Here is a 25,883-nt window from a genome sequence, read left to right as displayed (position 1 = left end):
CTCCTTTGCCCCCACCTCTTCTTCAGCGGGCTTCTCCTTTGCCCCCACCTCTTCTTCAGCTTCCCCCATTGCAGTATCATTGAAGGCACCATATTCAGCAAAAATGTCATCATCGCCCCATTGTTCTTCTTCACCTTCTTCCATTACAACTCCGGTTTCTCCGTGCTTCATCCAACAAATATAGTTTGGCATAAAACCCGACTTGAACAAGTGTGAATGAAGAGTCTTTGAGTTAGCATATTCCATCGTATTCTTACATACGACACATGGGCAGCACATGAAACCATCGCGTTTGTTTGCCTCGGCCGCACGTAACAAAGAATGCACGCCGTCCATGAACTCTTGGGAGCGACGATCAGCATTGTACATCCAATGCCGACTCATCTGTATTACATGACATAAATACCGTATTAAAACCTAGAACATAATTAGTTAATTATACAACATGCATACCACCACAAAAGCTATAAATTTAAGAAAGCCTCGCTACAATGTTGACAATCCCAACTACCAGTAAAAACACTAAAGCTAAAATGCACTTCAGCAGCACAAGGATTTCGCGACCAATCCCAACTAAAACAGACAGATCCCCCGTTTGTTCAACATCTTTGGGCTTCTTCGGCTAGATCACTGCCTCATTAGCCGCCATATCTGCCTGTTGTGCAAGATATTTTTGCACGAGTTCAACATACTCTTCCTCCCGGTAGAAGCCTGAACATCCAATGCCATCCCACTGAAATTAAAACAGAAAATTAGAACTTTAATCGCAACCATCATGAAAATAGGTATAAACTAACCATAGTCATTAAATACGATAAAATAACTCACATTGCGATCCGGACACTTGTAGAAAATGCGACCCTTGTTGGGACCCTCCTTCTTCACTTGGTACTCCATCACAATCTTTGTCTCATCACAACACTTACCGCATGCAATGAGTGGGAGGCCCGGCCTAAGTTGCTTTGGAAACCCATGAGAGGCCAATGAGTGGGAGGCCCGGCCTAAGTCGCTTTGGAAACCCATGAGAGGCCGAGGACCCGAAAGCAGTTGCCAGCTACTCTCTATACTCATTTTTTAATACACTATAAATTTCTCATTTTATAAACAAATAAAATTAAAAAAACTATAAAATTCTCTATATCTCTAAACAATGAAGTGTGTTATGCATGCTACAAATGAATGGTGAATACTAGTTCTTAATAGCTATTTTAACCTTCCTTCATGTAAATATGCAAGCTTGAAGTGATTTTGAGCTCAAATTGCTTACAAATGAAAAAAACCACAATAAAGAACCATATATATATAGTGAACAAAATGAGATAAGACAATGGTGAAACATGAGAGTATGAAGTTGGTAACCTTTAGAACCGAAGAATCGACGGAGGAATCGAAGAAATCGACGGAGGAATCGAAGAATGGATGGAGAAAGAGCAAGAACACTGCTTAAATTTGAACTGAAGCTCTCGGGCGGGCTCGGGGAGGAAGAAGATGGCCAGCATGATTTATAGGGGGGGACCTTTAGTCCTAGTTGGTGGATCCAATCGGGACTAAAGGTCACTTTCCAGTCCCGGGCCACGCCACTAGCCGGGACCAGAGCTTTACTCCCGGTTGGAGCCACCAACCGGGAGTAAAGGTCGACCTTTAGTCCCGGTTGGTGGCTCCAACCGGGACTAAAGGTCCCCTGCCACAACGGCCTGGCGCAGGAGCCCTTGGGCAGGGACCTTTAGTCCCGGTTGGAGCCACCAATCGGGACTAAAGGTCTCTCTAGTCCCGGGCGCAATATTTCCCAGGACTAGAGCCTAGTTTGGCCCTTGGATCAAAGGTCTGTTCTCTACTAGTGGTGTGGATCAGGTTGTTCTTTTTGGTTACCATCAGCTTTTGCCCGTAACCTTGCACGGTACTTGCGTTGATATTCTCGATTTCTAGCCCGTCTTTCATCATCTTTTTCACAAGTCATTACATCAGTAGAATCTAGATTCTCTAGATTATTCATTGGAGTTTTTTCGGTGGCCTCACCTGTAAATATGTAAAGATCAAAGATTAAAATTTAAAACAAGTATGTTCAGCATCTATAACATCTCTACCCCTATAATACACCACTTCAAATTATCCTAGATCCACCCAACAATTACCCACTCTATAGTCATGACCTTAACTACATCCACACCAGTATATGCACCCAGAAATACACCACCTTAAAAACATAAGAACCAGATTAACTCTCCTCCATTCTCTCTCTTTACTCAACCATATCCGACGGTCATCCTTCAATGGATCTCCAGAACCAGCAACCCCCCGCGCCCCAGCTGCCAACGCCTGCGTTCCCCGACCACGGTTCGATCCCGCCTTAGGTTTTCTTTTCCCGCAGCCACCACGCTTTTTTCCAAAAAAACTCAATGCAAGGCTGGGTCAAGAGACGGCGGCAGCGCCTCCACGCCATTGGAGGAGAAGTAGCGAGCGAGGCGATGGTGCCACGGCCAGGAGGTCGGGGCGGCCTGGATCTGCCACCGCGCTGCCTGGATGGAGGCTGAGCGCACGAGGCCGCGATCTCTCCCACACACGCGCGTGATAGGGCAGGCGACTGGGCGTCGGCCACCAGGCCACACCAGGCACCAGCTACCAGGCGAGGCCACCGGCCACCAGGACATGAGGTGGTCGGATCTGCAGGGCGCCCTGGATCGCCGGTGGAGCCGGAGGAGATGAACGGCCTCGGGGGCTTGTTGCGAGGTGGCCGGATCTGCGGGGCGGCCTGGATCGCCGGAGGAGCCGGAGGAGATGAACGGCCCCAGGAGCTTGCTGAGCGGCTGGACGCGACGGACGTGTGCCCGGCGGCCGCACTGTGCTGGGAGCACTAGGACCTGCTGCGCGCGACCGCGGACAGGCGCTCCCCGCTCGGGAGGAGGACGTGGCGGCGAACGGCGCCGCGGGTGGGGAGTTCTACCCGGGTGCAGCCGGTGGAGATCAGGCGGCTGCACTCTCGCCGTCGTGCATTGGAGCCGGTGCACTGTCCCCGTCGCGCTCACGGCCATGGTCGTTGAACGGACGCGACATCATCGCCCTTCCATCCGGTGGTGTCCGGCGGCGAACAGGCGTACGTCCGGATTCGGCTCCTCGCTCTCCCTACGCACGCGTGGCTCCTACAAGTCCCAAGGGAGTCCACGTGCTACTCCTATCCACGCGCTACTCCTACAAAGAAGTGAGTTCCTTTGGACACAAATCGATTTTGTCAGGCATGCAGCACAGGAGCATTGAGTTGCTCGTTTTCATTTTGGCTATCTTGCTGTATTTGCTTGAATCGAATTTTCTTTTGCTCGACTGGATTCAGTCAAGAGAAGCCGTTTCATGTTATTTGGTAGCAGCAGCAAACGAACAATTCCTTTTGACTTGATAATTGTCAGTTTCTGTTGCGTGCTTGTGTTGGCTAATGAGCAGTAGTGTATCAGTAGCATCTCCACAACTCAGCTCTGTTTTCAGGTTGCCAAAGTGCAGTTCAGCAACTGTTGATGTTCATCATCTCACTGTTCGTCCATTTCAGAGTTGCAGCGAACATCGGTAGCCTGTAGCCTTGTTTGATCTCTCTGCAATTCACTAGCATTGAATTGCGACCCGAGGAACTCTTCCTACACCATTCTTTCCAAATTTTATTCTGTTGTCAATTGCTTGTACTAGAGACCAACTAGATTGTCATGACGTCTACGGTCTGCCATCTGGATTCTTAATCCAGTTGACTGCTTCAATGCAGGTACTCTTCGGCCTCTGCCTGGCTTTGCATCTTTGGCACCGCACTGGTGGTTCTTGGGCACAACATCGTTGTGATGTGGATCATCACCGTCGCATCGCGTTCTGCCGTGGCCCGTAGGTGCTGCTCCCTGACACGCGCGTTGATCATCACCGTCAGCGCTATCAGGTGCGTTGGCAAGCAGACGGCAACTGCACATGCGTGGCATTGCCGCTGATTCCTTTTGTTCTGAATGTCGATATTAGCTGTGGTTTAGTTCTGGAGTCTATCACAGGGCTGCACACGTTACCATTTCGATGTTCTATATATGACGCGTCCATTTCTTTTTTTCCCCTTAAGTTGTAGAATTTAGCCCACGACAACAGTTTAATTTTGCTATTAAACATCTCAAAATGACTGAATTGAACAGCCATATGTTTCAGTACCAGCGTAGTTTAGCAGTATTGCACTCACTTCTTCTTTACTCAAAGCCACCTAGCCACCACTGTTTGTAATAATTTGATCTTTCTTATGACAAAGTTTTTTTTACTACCTGCTAAGAAAGCACAATGCAAGTTATTTGTCAATATGCCAATACCATTTCTGAATGAATGTCAATTTCAAATTCAGGTTTGCAAGATAGTTCCCAGGCAGTGTTACCAGAAAAAGCTGGAAGACAATCAGGTTTCTACTCTAAGGAAGGAAGTCAACCTCCATCCAACCTGAATAGGAGCAATTCAGTCGTCAGGTTCATGATCACACTGCACTTTGTGTAATATTGTGTCAGCTGTAAACTGATAACAAACCCATTCCCTGTAGTTTTGCTGCTTCTCAAATTCATCTTAGTTAACTCAGAGTTTTCATTTTTTGTTTCACCAGTGCTTATCTATGATTATAAGCCCATTCCACTGAGATAGCCCCTAACTTGAAAATGGGGACGTCGACGCACGGACGCACTGCGTTCAGCGATATAACAAACATCCATACCCCAGGTACATGCATAGACACATATTACCACAACATAGATACAAACAACACCACCATGTCAAACAGCTTGCACTGAAGAAGAACGCAAGAGGGAGGAAAGGAACATGAAACAACATGAGTACCGCGCTACGATAAGGGCTCAATAAACCAATGAGGAAAGGGAGGAGAGAAATAGGAAGCAACGTGAGTATCGTGCGCGGCGAAAGGCTGAATCAAGTGCACGTTCAATACCACCGGATCAACCAGGATCTTTGGCAGGTAAGAATACGTTATTTAGAATGTGTCTACTTATCGAGTTATAGGCATTACAGTTTATTTTTTTATGGCCCTCATCCTATGTTACGGCAATAGCACCACCGTATCCAGATGCTAACACGTTGGGGGAGCGCAGACAACATACGGGACAACTCCATTGACCGTTGGGGGATTGTATACATGCTCAAATACAATCAGTTATTTTCATGTGTGTTCCACGACTTCAAGCCGTGGCGTTAGCACGGGCATTATACTATATAAATAGTATTGTAGTAACATTGCTTATTATCAAACCTGGTTGCTTTGCTATTATAGTGCTTGCATCAGGCTGTTTTTTTTATACCATCAACCTTGGCCTGTAGCCTTCCACGGTAGTTACGCTGATATTCTTGATTTCTAGCTCGTCTTTCATCATCTTTATCACAAGTCTTTAAATTAGTAGTTTGTGCTTCAAATTTCCTTTTAGCCGATGACATATCGCCATGTGGTCTTGTGGGCAGATTTCCATCTGATCTCGTGGTCGAAGTCATAATAATATTTAGGTTGGAGCACTGCAATCAAGGAATATAAAACTCTTAAAGTTACTGTCTTGACATTATGTTTACAGGTCAAATAGACACAAATGGACACTGTATTGAAGAAAGAAATATGCCGTGCGACAGGTGATAAACAGGTGCAGTGTCAAATATCTTCAATAAAATCCCATTGGCACTATTCTCCAAACGAATTTCAAACTTAAATTCTTCTGCACATGCAAGGAATTACACCCGGGAGTAGGAAATAAATGTCAGGTTATCGCAGCCATTGCATCGAGAAGCAGGTGGCCTGGTAAAAACCCTCATGCGTCACGCCGTCCCATGGTAGGTATGAACGAACATACGCGTAGTAGGCAGGTATGCTGCTGTATCCATCAAAAAAACTTAAAATATGTGGTGCCAACGCAGAGGGCTTCTTATCAACTTTTACGCGGTGGATGTGTCCACCTTTGAAAACGACGGTTTATGTCGGAAATTCGCCACGCGGTAGCCACCCTTGAGTCCTTGACCCTTGTGCATGCTGTGAGGGAAAACATATAACAAGGCTTCTGGGTAACTTGATGAACAGCCTATCCTTTGCAGCTTGCTAGTATCATAGTATGGCTTTCCCCATCCAATATATGGCTCCTCGCTTGGTGGAGTCGTCTAGCTAGGAAGGAGAGGTAGGCCGGCCGGTCACCGACAATAAATTAAGGAGGCACAGAAATAACCAAAGGTGAGTGGTTGCGCGCTTGCTTCCTTCCTTCCTCATGTACGAGTGTAATTTCTTTGATTGTTGTGAGAATTTTTATCAACTCATATCTGAAGGGTTCATCTCTTTCTCAAATCCACCTATTACTTAATTTGCTTAGCTAGTTTAGCGGAAAGATGGCAGATTTTGCGCTGGCCAGTGTAGAGAAGATCATCAAAGCTGCGATGGCGATCAAGAAGGCTGTACAGACTGTTCGCCAGAACGAGGTGGAGTGCCGAGAAATCGAAGAGCTTGCCGCCACCATCATGGATATCCTGTTACTGCTGAAGAATACGGCAGTTATGAACCACCCAGCGATGCACCGTGCGCTGGCGGGCCTCGAGAGGACCCTCAATCACGCGCTCAAGCTTGTCACAGTCTGCCAAGGGAGGAACGTTGCATGCCGCCTATTGGGGTCCGGGGACATGTCCAGGAAGCTGCGACGGGTCAAGGATGATATACTGCACAAGACGGTGCTAGGGACCTTTGCCACCACTGTGAGGGTCACCATGACTTTGACAAACACTGTCAGATATGGTGGTGCTCATCGTCTTCTCACACAGACACAGGTTGTCGCTAATTCCTTACTCTTTTGCTCCATGGAGTATATACGGAAGATACATATATAGCACTAGCGAATCATGCTTGCCCCGTAATTAATATGTAGAATTGTGGATTTTGTGTATGTAGACCCCCAGGCTGTAAAGCAACAATCACTTGTGATGATTGTTAAATGGTGGCTAAATCAGTTCAGCTGCTACTGATAGAACATATACTGACCTAAACAATGCTACTCTGGATGACGAGGCCATAGATTGAAAACTTTCCAACAACCAACACAATGACCAATAACCATCTGACAATCTACTTTCTAACTCAGCTCTGCCCACTTTACAGCTTCGATAAATAGACACGTGCTGGCAGATGTTTCAGCACAACATAAGTGTAAGTGGGTTGAGGGTATAGTATTGTCGAAAGTAGGGAAGGTTTGAAAACTTCGGGTCAAAAGTCACAAACATATAATTCTCGAAATGTAAATAGCACAAAGGAAATGATTACAAGGTATTAATCATAGTCATTTAACTGTAGTTCAGAAAACTTGTCACATTACTTTCTTATGCATTACTGGTTTCTGTCTGGTCCAGCGTACAATATAGCTCAAATAAATACATTTTGGGCATTGTTGGTTTATGTGTTACCTCTATGTGTAAGTGGGTTGTCATGAGCTGGCCATCAGGGCTTTTGTCTTCACGTTTTGTGGGTTTTTCTTTTATTAATCTGTGCATCTGTAAGGTTTTCAGGCCTGATTTTTCTTATAAAGTAGGTCAATTCTATTCTTCAGGCCGGGTTAAAAAAATATTTCATCGTATATATAATATCTAGCTTCATTTGACTACTTTAGGATGCAGGAGAGGTGGATATCTCATATAGCAGTCATTTGACTACTGAAGACTCTAGGTCAGTCTCTCTCTCTCTCTCTCTCTCTCTCTCCACACTACTACAGATATGACATTTAGTCCCGGTTGGGAACCAACTTTACTCCCAGTTTCCCAACCGGGACTAGCAATCCGGGGCTAAAGGTGTTTCTTTAGTCCCGGTTGTGGCCCGGTTTGCCACAACCGGGACTAAAGATCCTCCCAGCTTTAAAAAAAATAATGCCTCCCACCGCTGCGTCCTGTGAGATTCGAACCCAAGACCTCATGCACTGCCTTGCGCGTAGCTTACCACCCCACTTGCACAACACATCTAACAATGAATGGGATGCTTTCCTTTTGAACTAACCCATCCGGGGACCTTTAGTCCCGGTTGGTGTTACCAACCGAGACTAAATGGTCCTTTAGTCCGGGTTGGTGTTACCAACCGGGACTAAAGGGTCTACCTTTAGTCTGGGTTGATATTACCAACCGGGACTAAAGGTTGGAGGACTTTTAGTCCCGGTTTAGCCGTTGGGCAGGGGCCTTTAGTCTCGGTTGGAGACACCAACCGGGACTAAAGGCCTTCTAGTCCCGGGGGCAAAAAATGCCGAGGCTAATGCCAAATTGGGACATCGTTCTAAAGTCTGTTCTCTAGTAGTGCCATATTCTAAATATAGTCAAGTATGCTGGTGGTTTCAAAACTTATAAGAAAATTTAACTCAAGTAACTTGAAGTTAACTTCAGTTCTGAACACTTAAAAATTCAGGCACTTGGTGTTTTAATTTTCATACAGCTAAAAGTGATGTTCTGACAGGATAATAATATCTGGAAGCCTACTGGGTCATTACGCGGTTGAGCTTTTGTTCCTCCATGCATTGAACTATTGAGTCCTAGATCATAATTGCAATTACCCACATAAGTGATTTGACGAAATAATTATCCACAGAGGAAGTGCACATTTCGTTTGCACAACAAGATTTCTAAGTGCGCTTCTTTATCTAATTTCTCTATTGATGGATAAGGAAGTGACAGTGAACACAGTAATTGGTACGGCCTCTCACTATGAGATTTCACTAGTGTCATTTACAAATATATGTGAATTTCTGTGGCAGATTTGGAGTTAATAATGGGATAACAATGGCAGCAACAGGAAGAGAGGTGCACAGTGCTCCATCGTCAAGTAAGATGGAACTATCTTAGGTTCAAAAAAAAATATGGAACTATCTTTTGACAAGTGGAAGTTTTTTAACATTTTAAGAAACATTTGTCTGAAACTATCTATCTTGTAAGGAAAATATTCGTATGTCAAGATTTGATTAGCTAATGGTAACATGAGGTTGTAAACATAATGACTAAAATCATATTTATAAACATGTATCGAATGAAAAACAGCACAGACTGTTTTTTCTTAATGTAATTTCCGGCACACATTACCACATTGGAAAGCAAATGATACCATTACAGAAGTTCTTATACCACTTGTAACCAGTAGGCTGAATAGTACTAAAAGTGATGTTTTGAAGACCGCCCAAAATTGACAAATTTAAAGTATGATAACGATATATTTCTTATGTAGTTGTTACGTACCTATGCCATGTGGAAATGTATGCAAGCATTGATTCTTGTTAAAAAACTTTATAACTGTTTTGTTTGAATGTGATATATATTTATAGGGACTATATATATTTAAGATGTCGAGTTTTACTGAATGAATTATTACTAAAGAAAAGATCTTTTACACTTTTTGAAGCTCTGTGTGTTAATTTCACAACAGGATTAACAGAGTTCAATTTGTCTGAGTTTGAGGACGCGCATCGCTTTCCCGGGACGGACATCATTCGAGTAGGTGGCCATTCTCTTGTGTTAAGGGTACTACATGTGCTTGGGTTTGTTCAATTTGTTCTATGTTTATATATACTGTATCAATCTGCTTGGGCTTGCTAGGTAGGGTGCGTCATATTAATAATTTGGATATCTTTGTATCTCATTGAATTTCCCTCAACAGCATACATGAGCCAAACTCTCCTAGATTGACAAATAAAAACGAATTAGAGTTGTGTAGTGAGAGGTTAGTTGAGACCTAGCAGAGGAGCCCAAGAGTTTGTGGAGCTACGGTAGTTGTGGCTTTCCTAGGAACCTGCTGAAGCTGCAGCTAGAATTGGAGCAGCCAGCCACTACAGCACAAAAACAGCTCCAGCTCCTTGAGTGTTTTGTTGGCGGAAGTGTTTGGTAACAATTCATCTAGAGCACGAAGGAGGTATAAAAGTGCCCCGCCAAAGAGGCTCTACATTCTAATTGATAAAACCTAGAGACTTTTTAAATGCCCCACATTTTAGTTTGTGGATTTTAAAAGTTACTGCAGGAAGAGCTGGTCCGTTTGGGTTAGCTAGAGATTTCAGTTAGGATTAGCTAAAGGTTATTTTTTTTTTTGCGAACAAGGATTAGCTAAAGTTTTTTTTTTTTTTTTTGCGAACAAGGATTAGCTAGCTAAAGGTTTGAATATGCGCAAGCTGTAAAAGCCAGAGGAAAATATGAGTAGTGGATTGCAAAAGCTGAAGCCAAAGCTGACAATATTTTGATGAGCTACAGTTTTTTAAAGGAAGATTATAAAAAGGGGTTTTTGTGTTATTATGTCTTGAAGTCAAGTTGTAATTTTACCCTCATTTTATTTTTAACCTTTTGGTTTAATTTGCCCCTGCCATTTTCAAAATGAAGGCAGAGTTTACCCTATTCCTTTTAGAGGAGTTAATGCTGTTGGTTTAGCTAAAAAAAACTAGTTTTCCCATATGAATTTCCCCTAATTCGTTAGTACTAGGGGATTTTAACCTCCATATTCACATGAAATATTTGGGCATCATTTCGACAGATTTTTTTCAGCAAAATGCAAATATTTCAAAAAAGAAAAATTTAACAAGTTGCACATGTTTGGTTAGGATATGTCTGGGTTTAGTACCTTGTTTTACTTTTTTTTGGATTTTTTTAATTTTCTTTAATTTATTTATTTAGCATTCAACTAAAGAACTATAGAAAAGGGGCGAAAGGTGGCTTTAGATTAAAAAAACAAAGGTAAATCATAATGTCGAAAAAAACGATGGTACAATCACAGTTGACCGTCAAAGTTAAAAACTGGGCGAGTCCAAATTAAATGGTACCACGCATGAATGCTTTGTGTCAGCCAGCTCTGTTGTTAGACCTCTTTTAGTTTTAGCTATTGCAGTAATAAACACTAACATGGTTGTTGCCGCAGCAAGAGATCGTGATCATTGTGCAAATGACGTGTGACAAGAGCCGGTGCAATGGGAGGTGCTGAGTCCGTGACGCTCGGTGGCGACGGCAGAGACCAGGTGTTGGTGGTGGGCTACGGCCTGGACTCCATCAAGCTCACCACCACGCTACGCAAGAAAGTGGGCCCCGCAGAGCTGCTGCTGGTCGGCAACGCAGACACGGCCACACACGCGGCCTCAGCAAGAGCCGGTAGGCGCAATCGTCACCTCTATATACCCCCCGCATTCGTAGTCGACTGGCCCACTCCACAGCAAGCATACACCGACCCGGGCCATGTTTCCACTAAAATCTAAACTCTAGTGCTATGCAAAAAGAAGATTCTCCGTCACATCAAACTTATGGTACATGCATGAAGTACTAAATGTTGACGAAATCAAAAACTAATTGCACAGTTTGGTTGTACTTTGCGAGACGAATGTTTTAAGCCTAATTAGTCAATGTTTGGACAACTATTACCAAATACAAACGAAATGCTACAGTGCACTACAGTAATCATCAGTGAATCGAGCGGCGCTGAATTGGACGAACTAAACGCGGCGCCGGTTCATGAGTGGCTGCGTCCCATGCCTATGAAGGGAATAGTATTTCTATTTGTCTTTCTGAGAGCTGTCAGCTTCAAGTCAAAGTTGCACCTATGTATGTAATCTGTAGCACCAGTTCACCCTGTGTCATCAAAGGAAATATGTCTTAGCTTAGATATTTCTTATGTATGTGTATGTACTGGCCTGTTCGCTGGTCTGAAACTTGGCTGAAACTGGCTGAAAAATACTGTTCCGGCTGAATTGTTGTGAGAGAAAAACACTGTTCCGGCTGAAAAAAGAAGCCGAACAAGCCATTTTTAAGACAAGCGAACAGGGCGTAATTCTAACTCTCCACGTGATCTCCAACTTCATAGTTGAAATGTTTTTCATTTGAAACTTTTTAAGGTCCCAAAATATTGTTGTAAGTTCACATATTTTGATATGTGAAATTTAAAATTATCAAACAATCGCAGATGTTGACATGGTCTGTACAAAAGTTGTAGTTCTCAATATATACAATCTACAACTTTGTAAATGAAAACTTTTTTATTTGAAGTCGTTTAAAGTCTTAAATATGTGTTCTAAGTTTATACGTTTTGAAATTAAAGTTTTAGAATTCCTAGATGACCTCGAGTATTCACATAGTCATTACCAAAGTTTTAGTGGCCGACCCAAGCTACATGTTTGCTGTTGGTAAGTTTTTTTATTTGAAGTCATTTAGAGTCTCAAATATTTGTTTTAAATTAACATATTTTGAGATTCAAACTTTTGAAATTTTCAACCAATCTTGGATGTAGAGACATCATATACCAAAGTTGTAGTGCTTGACAAGTTTTAAAACTTTGTAGTTAAATGTTTTTCCATTTGAGTTCATTAGTAGCCAAAATGATTAGTATAAAATTATGAAATATTGATATACAAAGATAACATATTATATATAGTCACAGATGACTGTGTGTAGTGTTAGGGAGATGTTACTGCCGAACGATAGGACATGAGTTTGATTCCCCAAAGTTGCAAAATTTTAGGTTTGGTGTTTTCTGGGGACCATTAATGGAGGCGGGCGTGTTTGTAAATGGCGCCTCCAAAAAGCCTGATTAACAGAGGCATTGTGATGGAGGCGGTCGCCGCCGACGAGAAGAGTATCTTGTTATATGCAAGCCGAGGTGATACTCCTAGGTTAAACCGACAGTTATATCGGGTTTTGCCTATGCTACCCATCGAGACTTACCTCATACCCAAACACAGCACTATAGTAAAGGCTGTACCAACCCAGCCCTATAAAATTCAGGTTGTGCTCGTTCATATGGCTAGGCCAAAATTGCGGGCCTCGTGCCAGCCCATTTGCCCCGGCCCATATGTACATCTAGTCTGTTTTTTTTATCAACTATGGATCTAGTCAGGCAGTATCTTTTTGCAATTTTGTTTTGGACCAAGGAAAGAAGAAGCAGGCAATGGATAAATCCATATGGGCCTTTAAAGTTACTGGGCCAGAAAGGTAGTAGGCCCAAGTAACCGATCTAAGGGGCATCTCAATATTATCAGGTCTCTAACAGAGACTCACCTTGATCTTATTAGTCACTAGGAAATATGTCCCTGCAATACATATAGTCTACATATATAGGAGAATAAATTTTTTTTTTGCCTGCAGTCATTTATGAGGAACTAAACCCACTTATTATAGTTACTAGTGCGTTGTAACGGGAGAAAAAAAACTACTAAACAATCATGCAAAAAGATAACGTGAATGGTATATATCTACTTATGTTTTATGCTTTTATAATTTATTTTATGATGACCATCACATCCATAATATGTTATTGCTGACAATAAATAATAATGCCTATTAAACCTACATCAAATTAAAATATACCTTGGTATATATTTTTCTTTCTGTTGCAAAACGTATAATTATTTACGTATAAATATATCACAACTTTGTAGCTTTTTCATACTACCTATGTGTTTCTATGACTCAATATCGACCTTTATAGCTTTTTTGACGCATCATATCAAGCTCCGTAACTTTTTGGTCGATGTGTTAGGATTGGTCTGTCCGCCAATGATTATGACGGAAGATCTCTCTTGATTTTTAACATGGCAGCTCTTGTCAGGATTTACATAAATACATTGTTTAGATTTCATTAGACAATAATCTGCCTAAGATTTCGGTTCACGAAATAGTTAGTGTCCCATTGACTAATCCATATTTAGTAAAAATAAGTTTTGTTTTTTTTACCAAAACTACATAAGAAGTTATAAATCTTTCTCCTCAAAACTTAATGCGCAAACAATCATAATAAGTGTTGAAAAGTAGGGGTTGTGCAATGGGGCTTGTCTTGAGCAGGGACCAGACGACAAAGAGTTAGTGAAGGCACCGGGAACACCGACGACGAGGACATCCTCTGCGTATTTCAGGTCGGCCTCTGTCCCGTTCTCGGTCATCGCCGAACCTATATGCATGGAACATATGCAAGGATGATTTAACACAACGATGATTTAACACACCTATAGACAAAGCACAACCTAACAAGATTCAGAGCATCTATTGATATATCATATTTTTTATGAAACTAAAACTGGTTTGACATTTTTCTGATTTTTCTATGATTTTTGGTGAATTTTGCAAGATTTCTCTTTTTTATAGAAAAAGAGAAAAACAAAAGAAAAGGAAAAAGGCTTGTATGGGCTTGGTCCAGCCCACAACGAAGCCGACCCAACTGCAACGATTCGGCCAAGTCAAAAAAAAAAAGCCCACCAGGAGAGGCCCACTCAGATTTAGATATTTTGCATCAGGAACCCCGATTTATTTCAAAAATTATTAAGACCCTTACACATTTTCTTTCTCTCTGGCATCTTTACATCTGGACCCGAATTCCTTTCTATTCTCTCCCCACTCCTAATCTCTTTTTCCACCGTGAGACCTCGCGAGCCCCTATTCTAGACCGACTCGGTCATTGGCAAGGCTGGACGAAAAAAATTTGTCCAGAAAATTTTTCTCTTTATTATTAGATATAGATACATATATTTAATTTGAGTAGAAGAAACATGAAGCGTGCTTCATAATTATCATTAACAATGTCAAACGTTTTAAAACAATTTGTTAGCTAAGTTGAGCCTTGTATGTATGAATAACGATCGCAGCCTCTCCGTCTCGTTTGCATCCTAATAATCCCTCGCACGTTGTTCGCATTACAGCCGTTCGTTCTCCATGCTCCTTCGCCTGCTAGCGACGGTGGCGGGCTGGTGCTCCAACTCCATCAACACGCCGACCTCTTTGCCACCTGTGCCTGTGCCGCCGCCAACAAGCGCGTCAGCCATATTGTCGCTGAGTCCGTGGCCGGGTCGCACGTGCTGACCATGAAAGGGTACTCCCGGATCAATCGTCTCATCAAGGGCGACTCCTTCATGTCCTGCGCCTTCACCCTCGGAGGATGCCGCTGGTCCATCCACAGCTTCCCCGACGGCCGCGGAGTCAAGAACGCCGGCTGGATATCCGTCTACCTGCACCTCGACCAGAGCCACGGCATCGACGCCTATGCGAAGTTCAAGTTCAGCTTGCTCGACAGGGACGGCGAGCCGGTGCCGTCGTTCGTGTACGTCCACCGCGGCGGCGAGATAAAGAGGTTCATGTGCAACGGTGTTCCGTGGGGCTTCCACAGGTTCATCAGGAATTCAGGAGGCATGCGCTGGAGCAGTCGCCGTACCTGAGAGATGACTGCTTCAGGATTAGATACGACGTCACCGTCTACAACGAGATCCATAGAGAGGACCATGCGACGACTGATAGACTCGTCGCTGTGCCGCCGTCTGACATGCACCTGCATCAAGGCCGTCTCCTTGCTGGCGGAGAAGGGACGACGGACGTTAGTTTTGAGGTCACTGGGGAGACCGTAGCAGTGCATAGGTGCATACTCGCCGCTCGGTCACCGGTCTTCATGGCAGAGCTCTTTGGCCCGATGAAGGAGAAGACTTTGGCTTGCGTGCGGATTGAGGACATCGAAGCAAGGGTGTTCAGGGCCCTGCTCCACTTCGTCTACCCCTGAGATGGATGATGACGACGAGGATGTTGATGATGAGGTGGCCATGGCTCAGCACTTACTCGTCGTGGTGGATCGGATAGATATGGCTTAGACAGGCTTAAGCTACTATCAGAGCACAAGCTTTGCAGCTCCATTGACACGAGCAACGTTGGAAAGGTATTGGCATTGGCCGACCAACATGGTTGCAATGGGCTCAGGAAGGCATGTTTCAAGTTCCTCATGTCATTGGCCGACCAACATGGTTGCAATGGGCTCAGGAAGGCATGTTTCAAGTTCCTCATGTCAGGTAGCAATCTGAAGGCAGCCGCGTAAACCGATGGCTTTCAGCAATTAGGAGATAGTGGGCCATCCATCCTCAACGAGCTGCTCGCAGAGGTCGCTCTTTGACATCTTCGTTGCCTTCGTCTTTGAAAGGACAAAATTCAACAAGGAACTAATATATATATATATATATTGTTCTCTTTATATTATTTATAAATGTAAGTAAAAATGATGGTGCAATACAATGAGTCAATGGACAGAGCTATGTTACCCCTCAATAACATGATTATTTGTGGCCAAATGTGTTCTTTAAAATTTGTGGGGGCTTCGCTGAGCCTCCTACCCTCGCTAGGAAATAGCGCGGAGGACGCCGAGGGTGTCCCACAGGGTGATAGAATGCAAGGGTTATATAAAGTGGGACCGGATGAGACAGCACTAAATTCAGTAGTAAATAACCATTAATTCAGCATCCATTGCTGTAGTGCCCACCGGATAATTATAGGCCACACCAGGCCGACTAGGGACCCTTTTTACAAGCGCATGGGAGCACCACAGCTGACGCCGTTGGGGCTCCACTTGGGGAGACCATCATCTTCCATGCCTTGGAGATGGCGCTTCCGGGAAGGTCGCTTGGGTTCCACCAGGCTCGTCGATTCCGCAGGAAATTTTTTGACTTGCAAGGGCAATAAGGAGACGAGGCACCCTTCGCAGAGGGCACCGGTAAGGACGGTGGCGAAGGTCTCCACGAGGGTAACTAGAGGACTATGTTTACCTGAAACTATGCTGGCTGTTTCCTCGAAATTGAGCGAAAAAGGGTGATCGAGGGTTCAGCCTGGCCAGTAGCCCCACGGGGCTTTGGGTCAGGTTGGTGGGACGATGCAGTGCTACTGTGCTACTGAGGGCGAGCGAAGCAGACCCCCCCCCCCCCCCCCCCCCCCCCCACACACACACCACGCACGCACACACACAAAAACAAAAAACAGTTATTACTCAGCGCATTCAATGCTTCGGTACTTTCATTACGAGGTAGAAGGCAATGACCCTGTTCGCTTTGCTGAAAAAACAAGCCGAAACATTGTTTCGGCTAAAAAAACAAGCTAAAAAAGACGGATTAGAAGAGAAGCGAACAGGGCCAAGCTCAAACAAATCTGAGTTATTGATTTTTTTAATTTTATGAATTAATTAGACGAATAAAATAACTATGGAAAAAGGAAAAAAAACTCCTGAATCTCCTAATCTTGGGAGAAAAGGAAAGCGGGCACCCTTCCCTTCTCCGTTGGTGCTCCTAGGAAAACGAAAAAAAACAGAAATCCCCTAATAACATGAATCATAAGATGCCCGTCTCTAGAATTTATTTACAGAGATGGGTGTCCAAAGGTGACCGTCTCTCTTATTCGATAATATTTAGAGGTGGTCGTCTTAGGACGCCCGCCTTTATAAATGATTTTCAAAGGTTGTCCTTTTACTGGAGGCCCCTGTCCATTTACGGAGGCAGTTACTAGATATGCCCGCTGTGCAGAGAATCTGTCTCCTAGAATTGTTTTTGCGGTAGTGTCTTGACACGAGCCCTCGAATGCTGCCTAAAACAGAACCAGCCATAGCAAGAAGATCAGGCACCGAAAGAAAGCAAAACCAAACACATACACAGCAGCACCTCCGTACCAACAACGACGGCAATGCACAAGAACCCTCACCAAGGCAGAAGCCTGCACCTCACGTGCCACTCAGCAGAACAGCTCAAAACCCTCGCTCCAAAGAAGGCAGCAGCAGTTTGCAGACTCAACTAGCCAGGCAATCAACGTCGGCCCCTCAGACACCTCGACATTCTGACCTCGCAGTCACCTCCGTCCACTATACTGAGCCAGCAACGTCGGCCCCTCGGACACCCTCTGCGGGCGATGCATGCGCCTCCCCCTGGCCTCCCCAGAAAAGGTATCAGGACATTCTGTCTTGCAAAGTCGAAAGATGGTTGTGAAGTCGAAAGATGGTCGTCATTCCCCCCTTTGGACTATAAATACACAATGAATTAATGACCATTTACTGCTGAATTTATTGCTCATGCTATTTTGTTACCTTCGCCAGCCTCCCTTTCCGTCTCCCTGTGATTCACCCTCGCCTGCACCCTGGCCCGTAGGCGCCCTGCGAGGGTCCGGAGGCAGAGTGGTTTCCCCACACATTCTTCTGTGGTAATTATCATCTTCATTATGAGGAGTGAACCAATAATCAGGATCAGGTTCAGGCAAGGAGCCAACATTACCCTACCATTTTACCTAGTGGTATTGAGATATTGGTGCATGATAGTCACTCGATCGCCAGAAAATGGAATAGCTAATTATCGTTCAATCTGTCTGCAGCTGGAGGACCAGCAGCAGGCTAGATACACAAATATGGTCTTGGTACATGCTTCACAGTTTCTGGACCAGAGTCCAGCTACTAATGGTACTGCAAATTGTCCAACAACAAAATATACGGTAATAATGATGTTCAAAACAAATTAAACGACACAAACTCACATCATAATAAGAAATAGATCATCATGAGACAATGCCAGCAACACGTACGTAGGCCTACTCAAGCTTAGCAGAACATAAATTTGTCCCATGCTTATTAGCATGTATGAACCATAGAATAGAAAAGTCGAGAATCTAACAAGACAAGCCTGCAGTTCAGCATGAAGGAAAATATTGCAGGTTTTAAGCAGCAGTACATTGAAACTTTGATACAGCGTATATATAATCCTGGTGAACATAAGCCGACACCAACTGCCATCAAGGCAGAATGACCTGATGCAGTCTCGTGCATCTTGAAGCCACTTAAGTTGTGTGCCACCGTTCAAGCTGGAGGAAGTAAGATGGAAAATAAATTATTTGACGAAAACAGGCCAATTTGATCTTCTGCAAATATTAAGCTTTAATTTCAGTCATAAATAATCTGATGACTACACGCTTATTTCCTAGAGAAGAATCACAAAAGGATGTGTCATATAGGTGACAGTTTAAAAAGAGTGACTGCTCTACAAATCAAATGAAGAAAACATCGAGCCAGCACACAAGATCAGCATATATCAACGTAGGAAACTCGAATACATAGGTTGTGTTTGGGAGGGCCCCACGTGCACTGCTCCTTGGACGTAGCTGGAGCTGGAGCCAGAAGGCTGGAGCACCAAAACGTAGCTCAGCATACATACACCTAAAACAGCTCCGGCTTCTCTGCTCAACGCCCAGAAGTGCTTTTGATTGCATCAACGTTTGGTACGGCTCCTCCGGCTGCTTTGTCGAAGGTGCCGGTGCAACGGAGCCGGAGTGCAACTAAATAGGCCCATAGTCTCCACTGTTGGGCAGAAACAGAGTTGATGCAGGCTGTAGGAGTTACACACACGTTTCAGTGCCTATAACTACGTTCAATCAATGTTTAATGCATTCAACAGGAAACACAATGTCTGCTAAAAAAAGCATTGGATAGTTTCATCATTGCTAAAAAAAAGGATACTTACTGCTCCCTCGGTTACAAATTATAAGAAATTTTAGTTCTCTAGGTACATTTACTTTTACTATGTATCTAGACATAGTGTATATCAAAGTGCATAACAAAATCTACGTATCTAGAAAAGCTAAAATATCTTATAGTTTGCAATGGAGGGAGTACTTGCCTCGCAAAGCAAAATTTAATTCATACATGTACATAGATTTTCACATGCAAAGGCAAAGATGGTATCCAAACAAGACGAAGAAGTGTAGAGGCAGTCCTGTTTCTTAGACCATTCTACATAGCCAGGGGTTAACAGATTTTTGTAAATCTTGAAGTCCACAAAACTAAAAAGTGTTAGAATGACTGACAAGCATGAGCAGCAACACCATCAGCGAGACACAATATATAGGGTGTGGAGAGAGTACGTACGCATGCATGCAGGCATAGTTCCGATTCAAATTGGGATCTCTTTAAGAGCATTTGGGCTTAGTTTGCCCAAATCAATAACAGCCGCCTGTGAGGCCACTTGCCCCTCCTGTTGCTTCTCATCTTCTTCGTCTTGTTTGGATACCATCTTTGCCTTTCGGTTAAAAATTCAGAACCAATAATTAATTGAGTGGAGACAAACAAGTGGTTTATATATGCCCAGAAGGATACATAATTGATTGTAGCTAGATAGAAATAAATAAAGAGATTATATAACTTTTTCAGCGTCTACCACCACGCTATTGCCATCTGTTCCACTATAGCCTCTAATGACATTCTAGCTCCGCTAAACACCACTATTTGGTTTAGCTATGATATATTTTTAGCATCGCTAATCCTAACTGAGGTAGATATTCATCATTTGCTCTAGATGACTATACTCTATGTCCCTCCTTAAGGTTTTTCACTTAATAAATGATGTAATAAGCCATTAAATAATCGTTAAACTGTTGAATTTTGAATGTTGATAGTAGCAATGAGTATGTTGATTGAAATGATGAATGCTAAGTAAGGGACATGGAAACATTTACATGTTTTTTCTATAAACTGCTGAATGAAATAGGTTCTGCTCTAGCCCGCTATAGCTTTTTATAGCATTTGGAGGAGGCCGCCGCTATATGTCATAGTTTGCTATTTAAAGCATTAAAGAAATATTAACTCAATCAAAACTAGTACAAAATACTCATCATACCTCATTACTTTTAAGCATGGAAAGTGTGGGATGGTTGGGATGCACCTTGCATGCGTTTCTTAGCGCACCCAATGCAGCATCCACCTCCTCAGCGGACACAGCATAGCAGTTGATCGCCCCTCTGAGTTCGCGAAGGGAAGGCAGGTACTCCAAGCCAGTATTGCCACAATCACCGTTGTTATGTTTTAGAGCTCGCAATGGGACATCAAAATGAAGCACTTCGAGATTTGGCATCATGGAACAGGGTACTGGTTTACTGGAGTGGTTGCTTTTCCAGGAGCCAAAGGGCATTGTATCTTCTCCATTCCATATGTGCAATGAAATCCTAGTGTCCTCCTCATTGGGCTGCTCAAAAAGGACCATTTTATTAATCTCGAAGTACCTCAATTTCTGGAAGCAGCAGCCATCACTGACATTAATATTACTTGCTGTTACTGTGGACTCTGTTTCAAGGTCAAGAAAACAGAGTGCTGGCAACCTAGCAAGGAGCTTCAGATCCTGCTCATCCATAGTAGTAACCCCTAGTCTCAAGTGGGACAGGTTGGGAAGACGTGAGGGATTTATGCATGACGGCAGCTTAGAGAAGTGAATGGACAATTCCAAAAAACAGACGACTGTCCACATATATATGCTGTATCTTTTTGAGATTGCGTAGGGACACCACGAAATCTCTCTGCATGCTCTCGTTCATCCAACATGTGGAAATTATGAGCACTCTCAGTTCTTGCAGGCTTCCCAGCTCCTCCACAAACCTTTTGTGATTGCCATGTATTCTAAGCTCCTCTAGGGACGTCAGGTTTCCAATCCCGTGTGGTGCATTCGACTGTCCAGCACATAGTCGCACCAGTTTTGTGAGCTGGACAATGCTTGCTGGCAACGTTCCGTCCACATCAAGTGTCTTCAGTAAGTTTAAATTTCCTATTTGTTTAGGGAGCAAAGGAACACTGCCTCGACATCTTCGTATCCCAAGATACCTCAAGCGAAGTAAATCACCAAGATGCTCAAGATTGCAAGCTTCCTTAAATCTGCAGTGTACTATGTCTAGCACACACAAAAATTTTAATCTCAAAAATGGGTCCTGGATATCAATGTGACACATGAATGCAGTATATGACCTCACTTTTTGCATGACAGTAACCATGGCTTCGGAATTAATGTGCTCAGATATTCTATTCTGGTGGGCCAGCCGACGAACGCTACTTGGTGCTGATATTCCCTCAACATTATCACCTAATAGAGAAATAAAGTTTTCTTGCAATGAAAGCCTACGCATCAGATCAAGAACCATATCATGAACACGGCATCCTGATACTGTTCCATCCCACTTGTCTTCCACTGCCTGGATTAAGCTTCTGTTAATGAGATCATCAAAGTATCTTTCTCCAAGCTCAAATAATCTTGTTCCTTGTTTCCCTTCTATAAATCCTTCGGCTATCCACTTCCATATCAAAGGATCCTTTTCTATCAAATAATCTTCCGGATATGTACTTACATATAGTAAGCATGTCCTCAAATGTGGAGGCAGATCATAGTAGCTAAATGAAAGTATTGTCATAGTATCATCAACGTCTGTATTTTCTTCATGTCCAAAACCAATAGAGCTATATACCTCAGACCATTCATACTTTGGTTTACCAACCAACAAACTAGTCATTGTGATGATTGCTAATGGTATACCGGCACATTTCCTTAAAATTTTATTGGAAACGTCATCTGGTTGGTAATCAAGGTACTTTCCATCTGCCCCAAATATTCTTGTATAGAATAATTTCATTGAGTCATCATAGGAAAGTGGTTTTAGCTTGTAAACCTCACCAGCTTCTTTGGCAACATCAAACTTACGAGTAGTTGTGATTAGTTTACTTCCACAACTATTCTCAACAAGTGCCAATTTGATTCTTTTCCATGTCGCCACCTCCCATACATCATCAATAACAACAAAATACCTATCCAGCCACATGAAAGTCCAAGTAAGATTGTAAAGTAATGAAGTTTGGAGATTCTATGGAAGCAAGAAAATTTCTAAAATTGGTAGTATGCAGTACACATCAAACACATGATCACGCAAGTAAAAATAAACTGTGTTGATGCTTCAAAATCTTTCTGACTAGCAAATGGTGCTCAAAGTAATTATAGAAGAGTAAATAAAAAAATGTAACCTACAATTTTTGGCATATGTATGTGAACTACACACCAAATGTCCTATCACAAAAAATACATATTTAAGGCCACATTGTTTTACGAAACTCACACATCTAAGGGATGTTGCACACAAACTGACCCTAAAACTGTACTGTTTCCTAAATGTGCCCCATGATATGTAGCTTTTTATGCCTATGCAATAAGATGTTAACGCCGCCATCTGATATTTTCTTTATACTATAAATTGAAGTTTATAGTTTCAAAATAAATTATGAAGTAGTAATGTTTAGGCCTTGTTTAGATTGCAAATTTTTGCAATCTGGACACTGTAGCACGTTTCGTTTGTATTTGATAAACTTTGTCCGATCATGGACTAACTAGGCTCAAAAGATTCGTCTCGTGATTTACAACCAAACTGTGCAATTAGTTATTTTTTTACCTACATTTAATGCTCCATGCATGCGTCTAAAAATTGATGTGATGGAGAGAGAGTGAAAAAACTTGGAATTTGGAGGTGATCTAAACAAGGCCTTAAACTGTAAATTAAGCTATGATGCCGTATTGGAGAGCTAATTACATTTTTTATGTTCTAAAAGATGAACCAAAAGCTATTATGTTGGAGACCTTCGAATATATGCATTTTTTATATATTCGTGGAGTGGATAAAGTTAATTTTAAGAAGTGCATTTACTAATTGGACGCTAATTCTCAATAGACGCGCTAGTAAAAAACATAAATGCTAGAAATTCTCACATTAACCGAAAACATCAAGCCATCCAAATCAAAAGACTCTAGCGATCCGTAACCATTAGATGTATTTTACTTTCTATAAAATTACCCACCTCTATCATTATTATATATAAAAATAACTATAAAGGATTAAATATATTATTTTAAAATCTATGTACTTGTGTAAAAAGAAAAAGAAAAAGGGAAAGATAAATCCATTATTTTTCCCTGCCACTGTCCCATCAAGCAGGGCTTTCAGCCGAGGATGGGAGTAGGGGGACCAAAATACATGTACGCGTACACTGTATCAAGAAAGAATGAAAAGATAAATCCACTATTTTTCCCTTACAACAAGAATAGCCTTAATATCTAGGTACCGAAGAAAATATATATTACACTACAACCGTGGGCTACAAAGGGTTCAGGATAACATAAGGATAACAAAATGCAAGTGCCAAGATATTGTCAACAAATCAACTCTACGTGTTCACGACACCGTTTGCCCTCGGAACAGTCAAAGTGCACCTCCACCTGGAGTGCCCCAAACTATGACACTGTTCACTGCTGGAACTGCAGAACAGCCAAGGTGCACCTGCCACTAGGAGTTCCACAAACTATGACACAGTTCGCTGCCAATACAGCCAAGGTGCAACTACAGCCAGGAGTGCCCCAAACAACACCACCCCGCTGCCGCCAGATTGTGCCCCAAACAACACAGCGTAAGCACGTTCATCCCTTAGCAGAACAACATATGAATCAAAGACGGAAAAGGGATCTATGACATTAGATTAGTGTCAACTAATACATAGGGGATCTATTTTAACATTCTAAATTCAAAAGAAAAAGTGAAACAAGAGAACATCTCTACTTCCACATGTTTATAGTCTTGAATTTCTAGCCAAATGAATTAAGGTTCCCACTTTACTTCAGAGGTTTTTGTGCATAATTAATCATATCCCTCAATATCGATCAGGAAAACATGGAACATTGTCCAGAAAGGGCTTGAGACAATCAAGCAAGGAGGAGAAACATATCAAGGGGGAAATAAATAAAGGTACCTACTTGGATACGGTACACTTATATTCATCAACTTTTCAATTGTTCAATCATAGCGGTTATACATCAACTTTCCAATTATTCATCCTTGGAGAAACCTATGATCTTTATATTCATTATTAAGACAATAACACGTAGGATATTCTAAAGAAATGATTCATCTCTATCTTCCATTACTAACTAATTAACAAACGGCCTGAAGGTAGATTCCAATACTCTTGATAACAGAGAAAACATTCCACAACATATCAATGATATGTAATAGCATCCTTACAAGTATTTATTATGGCTGTTATGTTAAAAAATAAACAAAGATAACAATTTAATATAAATACTCCTTTACTAGCTATATGTATTAAATAATAAATAATACTTATATCTTCTAAAATTGTAGCCCATGCCTGAGCAAGGGTTCATGGTCTAGTTGACTAAATGCGGACCAACATCAACTTAAAGGCACTCACTAATATAATTTGCAATCGGGGGGCTCATGTGTACCTCTTGTTCTGCAGGAATTCTCGGAGCTCGCTAATGAGGAGATCAACACCTCTTCCAGTGTTATGAATGTTTTGATACTTGTACTTGTCAAGCTGAAACATAATATCTTTGAAAACTTTGACCAAGTCAAGATCACGCCCAACTGAAACGAAAGCCCCACATTCATACTGTGAGTTTAGGTTGTCATACACTGCTTTGGCAAGAGTGGTCTTGCCCAATCCTCCAACTCCAACAATAGAAACCTTCTTGGTGATCTTCTTGTCAGACAAATCATCATCTGGTTGGGATGGATTCAGAATAGATATGAGTTCTTCCCTTGACTTGTCGACGCCAATAAGTTGTGTCACTTCTTTGTACATAGCAGTAAGGCGAGGATCGATACTTGATGCCTGTCCAACCGACTTTGACATAATCATCCCATCAAGTTTGTACTTCTGACGCCTTTGGGCTACCTCCTCGAGATGCTTCTTGATATCTTCGACAGCACAAGCAATATCATGGCGAGCCCTAGCCTTGCAGAACACCTTTCCCATCTTCTTCATGGCACGTTTGAGCCTGCTCAGGTCAGTGGGCTCGCCGCTATCGACCCGCACGAGGAAGGCGTCTAGGACATCCTCCATGTCGTAGGATGCTTCCCTGACCTCGCATGCCCACACCTTGACCTGCTCGTCGAGCCGGTCCCATGGCACATCAGAGACCTTGAGGAGGAAGGCGTGGATGCTCTCCAGCTCACTGTGGAGCCACTGCACCTGCTTCCTCACGCCCTTCTGTAGCTTGTGCTCGTCATGGAGCAGCTGCAGAAGCTTGGTGGCGAGGCTTCCCAGTGCCCCCGTCACGACACTCATGCTTCTATCTTCCCTTTCGTGGTTCAGATCTGAGAGCAGTCGAGTGGTTCAGATCTGTGGTGGTGGCAAGGCGACAGTAGGTAAAGGCTCAACGCAGCCAGGAAGCGGCCACGGCAGCTGGCTACCGATGGCTTTTAAAAAACCCTGTGTTGTTTTCCTTGACGGATGACAGGCACCACGCGACACAAGTCTCCACTAGCGGTGGCCGCCCCGCAAG

The 25,883-nt window shown here is 42.9% G+C and overlaps 2 protein-coding genes, 1 long non-coding RNA gene and 1 pseudogene across 3 annotated transcripts; 3 read left to right on the top strand and 1 right to left on the bottom strand.

The window, feature by feature from the left end:
• The first annotated feature begins 4,344 nt into the window (after positions 1-4,344).
• Positions 4,345-4,953, top strand: LOC136487409 (uncharacterized). The gene is made up of 3 exons (XR_010767244.1): positions 4,345-4,466; positions 4,598-4,710; positions 4,772-4,953. It is a non-coding gene; the product is annotated as an uncharacterized lncRNA (long non-coding RNA).
• Positions 4,954-6,115: 1,162 nt separating this feature from the next.
• LOC136485893 (uncharacterized) lies at positions 6,116-11,409 on the top strand. The gene is made up of 6 exons (XM_066482701.1): positions 6,116-6,211; positions 6,348-6,795; positions 7,629-7,684; positions 8,754-8,821; positions 9,416-9,483; positions 10,889-11,409. Exons 2-6 carry the CDS (start codon positions 6,364-6,366, stop codon positions 10,949-10,951), a joined length of 687 nt encoding a protein of 228 aa, XP_066338798.1. The 5' UTR covers positions 6,116-6,211; positions 6,348-6,363; the 3' UTR covers positions 10,952-11,409.
• A 1,113-nt stretch (positions 11,410-12,522) lies between these two features.
• Positions 12,523-15,493, top strand: LOC136489840 (BTB/POZ and MATH domain-containing protein 1-like). Its single transcript, XM_066486371.1, has 4 exons — positions 12,523-12,613; positions 13,795-13,865; positions 14,646-15,073; positions 15,127-15,493. The coding sequence occupies exons 1-4, from the start codon at positions 12,523-12,525 to the stop codon at positions 15,491-15,493; spliced, it is 957 nt and encodes a 318-aa protein (XP_066342468.1).
• Positions 15,494-18,396: 2,903 nt separating this feature from the next.
• LOC136485891 (disease resistance protein RGA5-like) lies at positions 18,397-25,666 on the bottom strand (annotated as a pseudogene).
• Between the last annotated feature and the right edge of the window lie 217 nt (positions 25,667-25,883).

The sequence above is a fragment of the Miscanthus floridulus genome, chromosome 10 (genome assembly GCF_019320115.1).
Source record: "Miscanthus floridulus cultivar M001 chromosome 10, ASM1932011v1, whole genome shotgun sequence".
NCBI lineage: Eukaryota > Viridiplantae > Streptophyta > Magnoliopsida > Poales > Poaceae > Miscanthus > Miscanthus floridulus.
The sequence above is the reverse complement of the archived record's forward strand: the minus strand, read 5'-3'. Positions and strand labels throughout refer to the sequence as shown.

Coding starts and splice junctions, on each gene's coding strand:
- LOC136485893 (XM_066482701.1), top strand. CDS start 6,364: ATGGCAGATTTTGCGCTGGCCAGTGTAGAGAAGATCATCAAAGCTGCG. Junction 6,796..7,628: donor GTCTTCTCACACAGACACAG/GTTGTCGCTAAT, acceptor TGACTACTTTAG/GATGCAGGAGAGGTGGATAT. Junction 9,484..10,888: donor CCGGGACGGACATCATTCGA/GTAGGTGGCCAT, acceptor TTGTTGCCGCAG/CAAGAGATCGTGATCATTGT.
- LOC136489840 (XM_066486371.1), top strand. CDS start 12,523: ATGGCGCCTCCAAAAAGCCTGATTAACAGAGGCATTGTGATGGAGGCG. Junction 13,866..14,645: donor ACATCCTCTGCGTATTTCAG/GTCGGCCTCTGT, acceptor TTCGCATTACAG/CCGTTCGTTCTCCATGCTCC. Junction 15,074..15,126: donor CGCGGCGGCGAGATAAAGAG/GTTCATGTGCAA, acceptor TCAGGAATTCAG/GAGGCATGCGCTGGAGCAGT.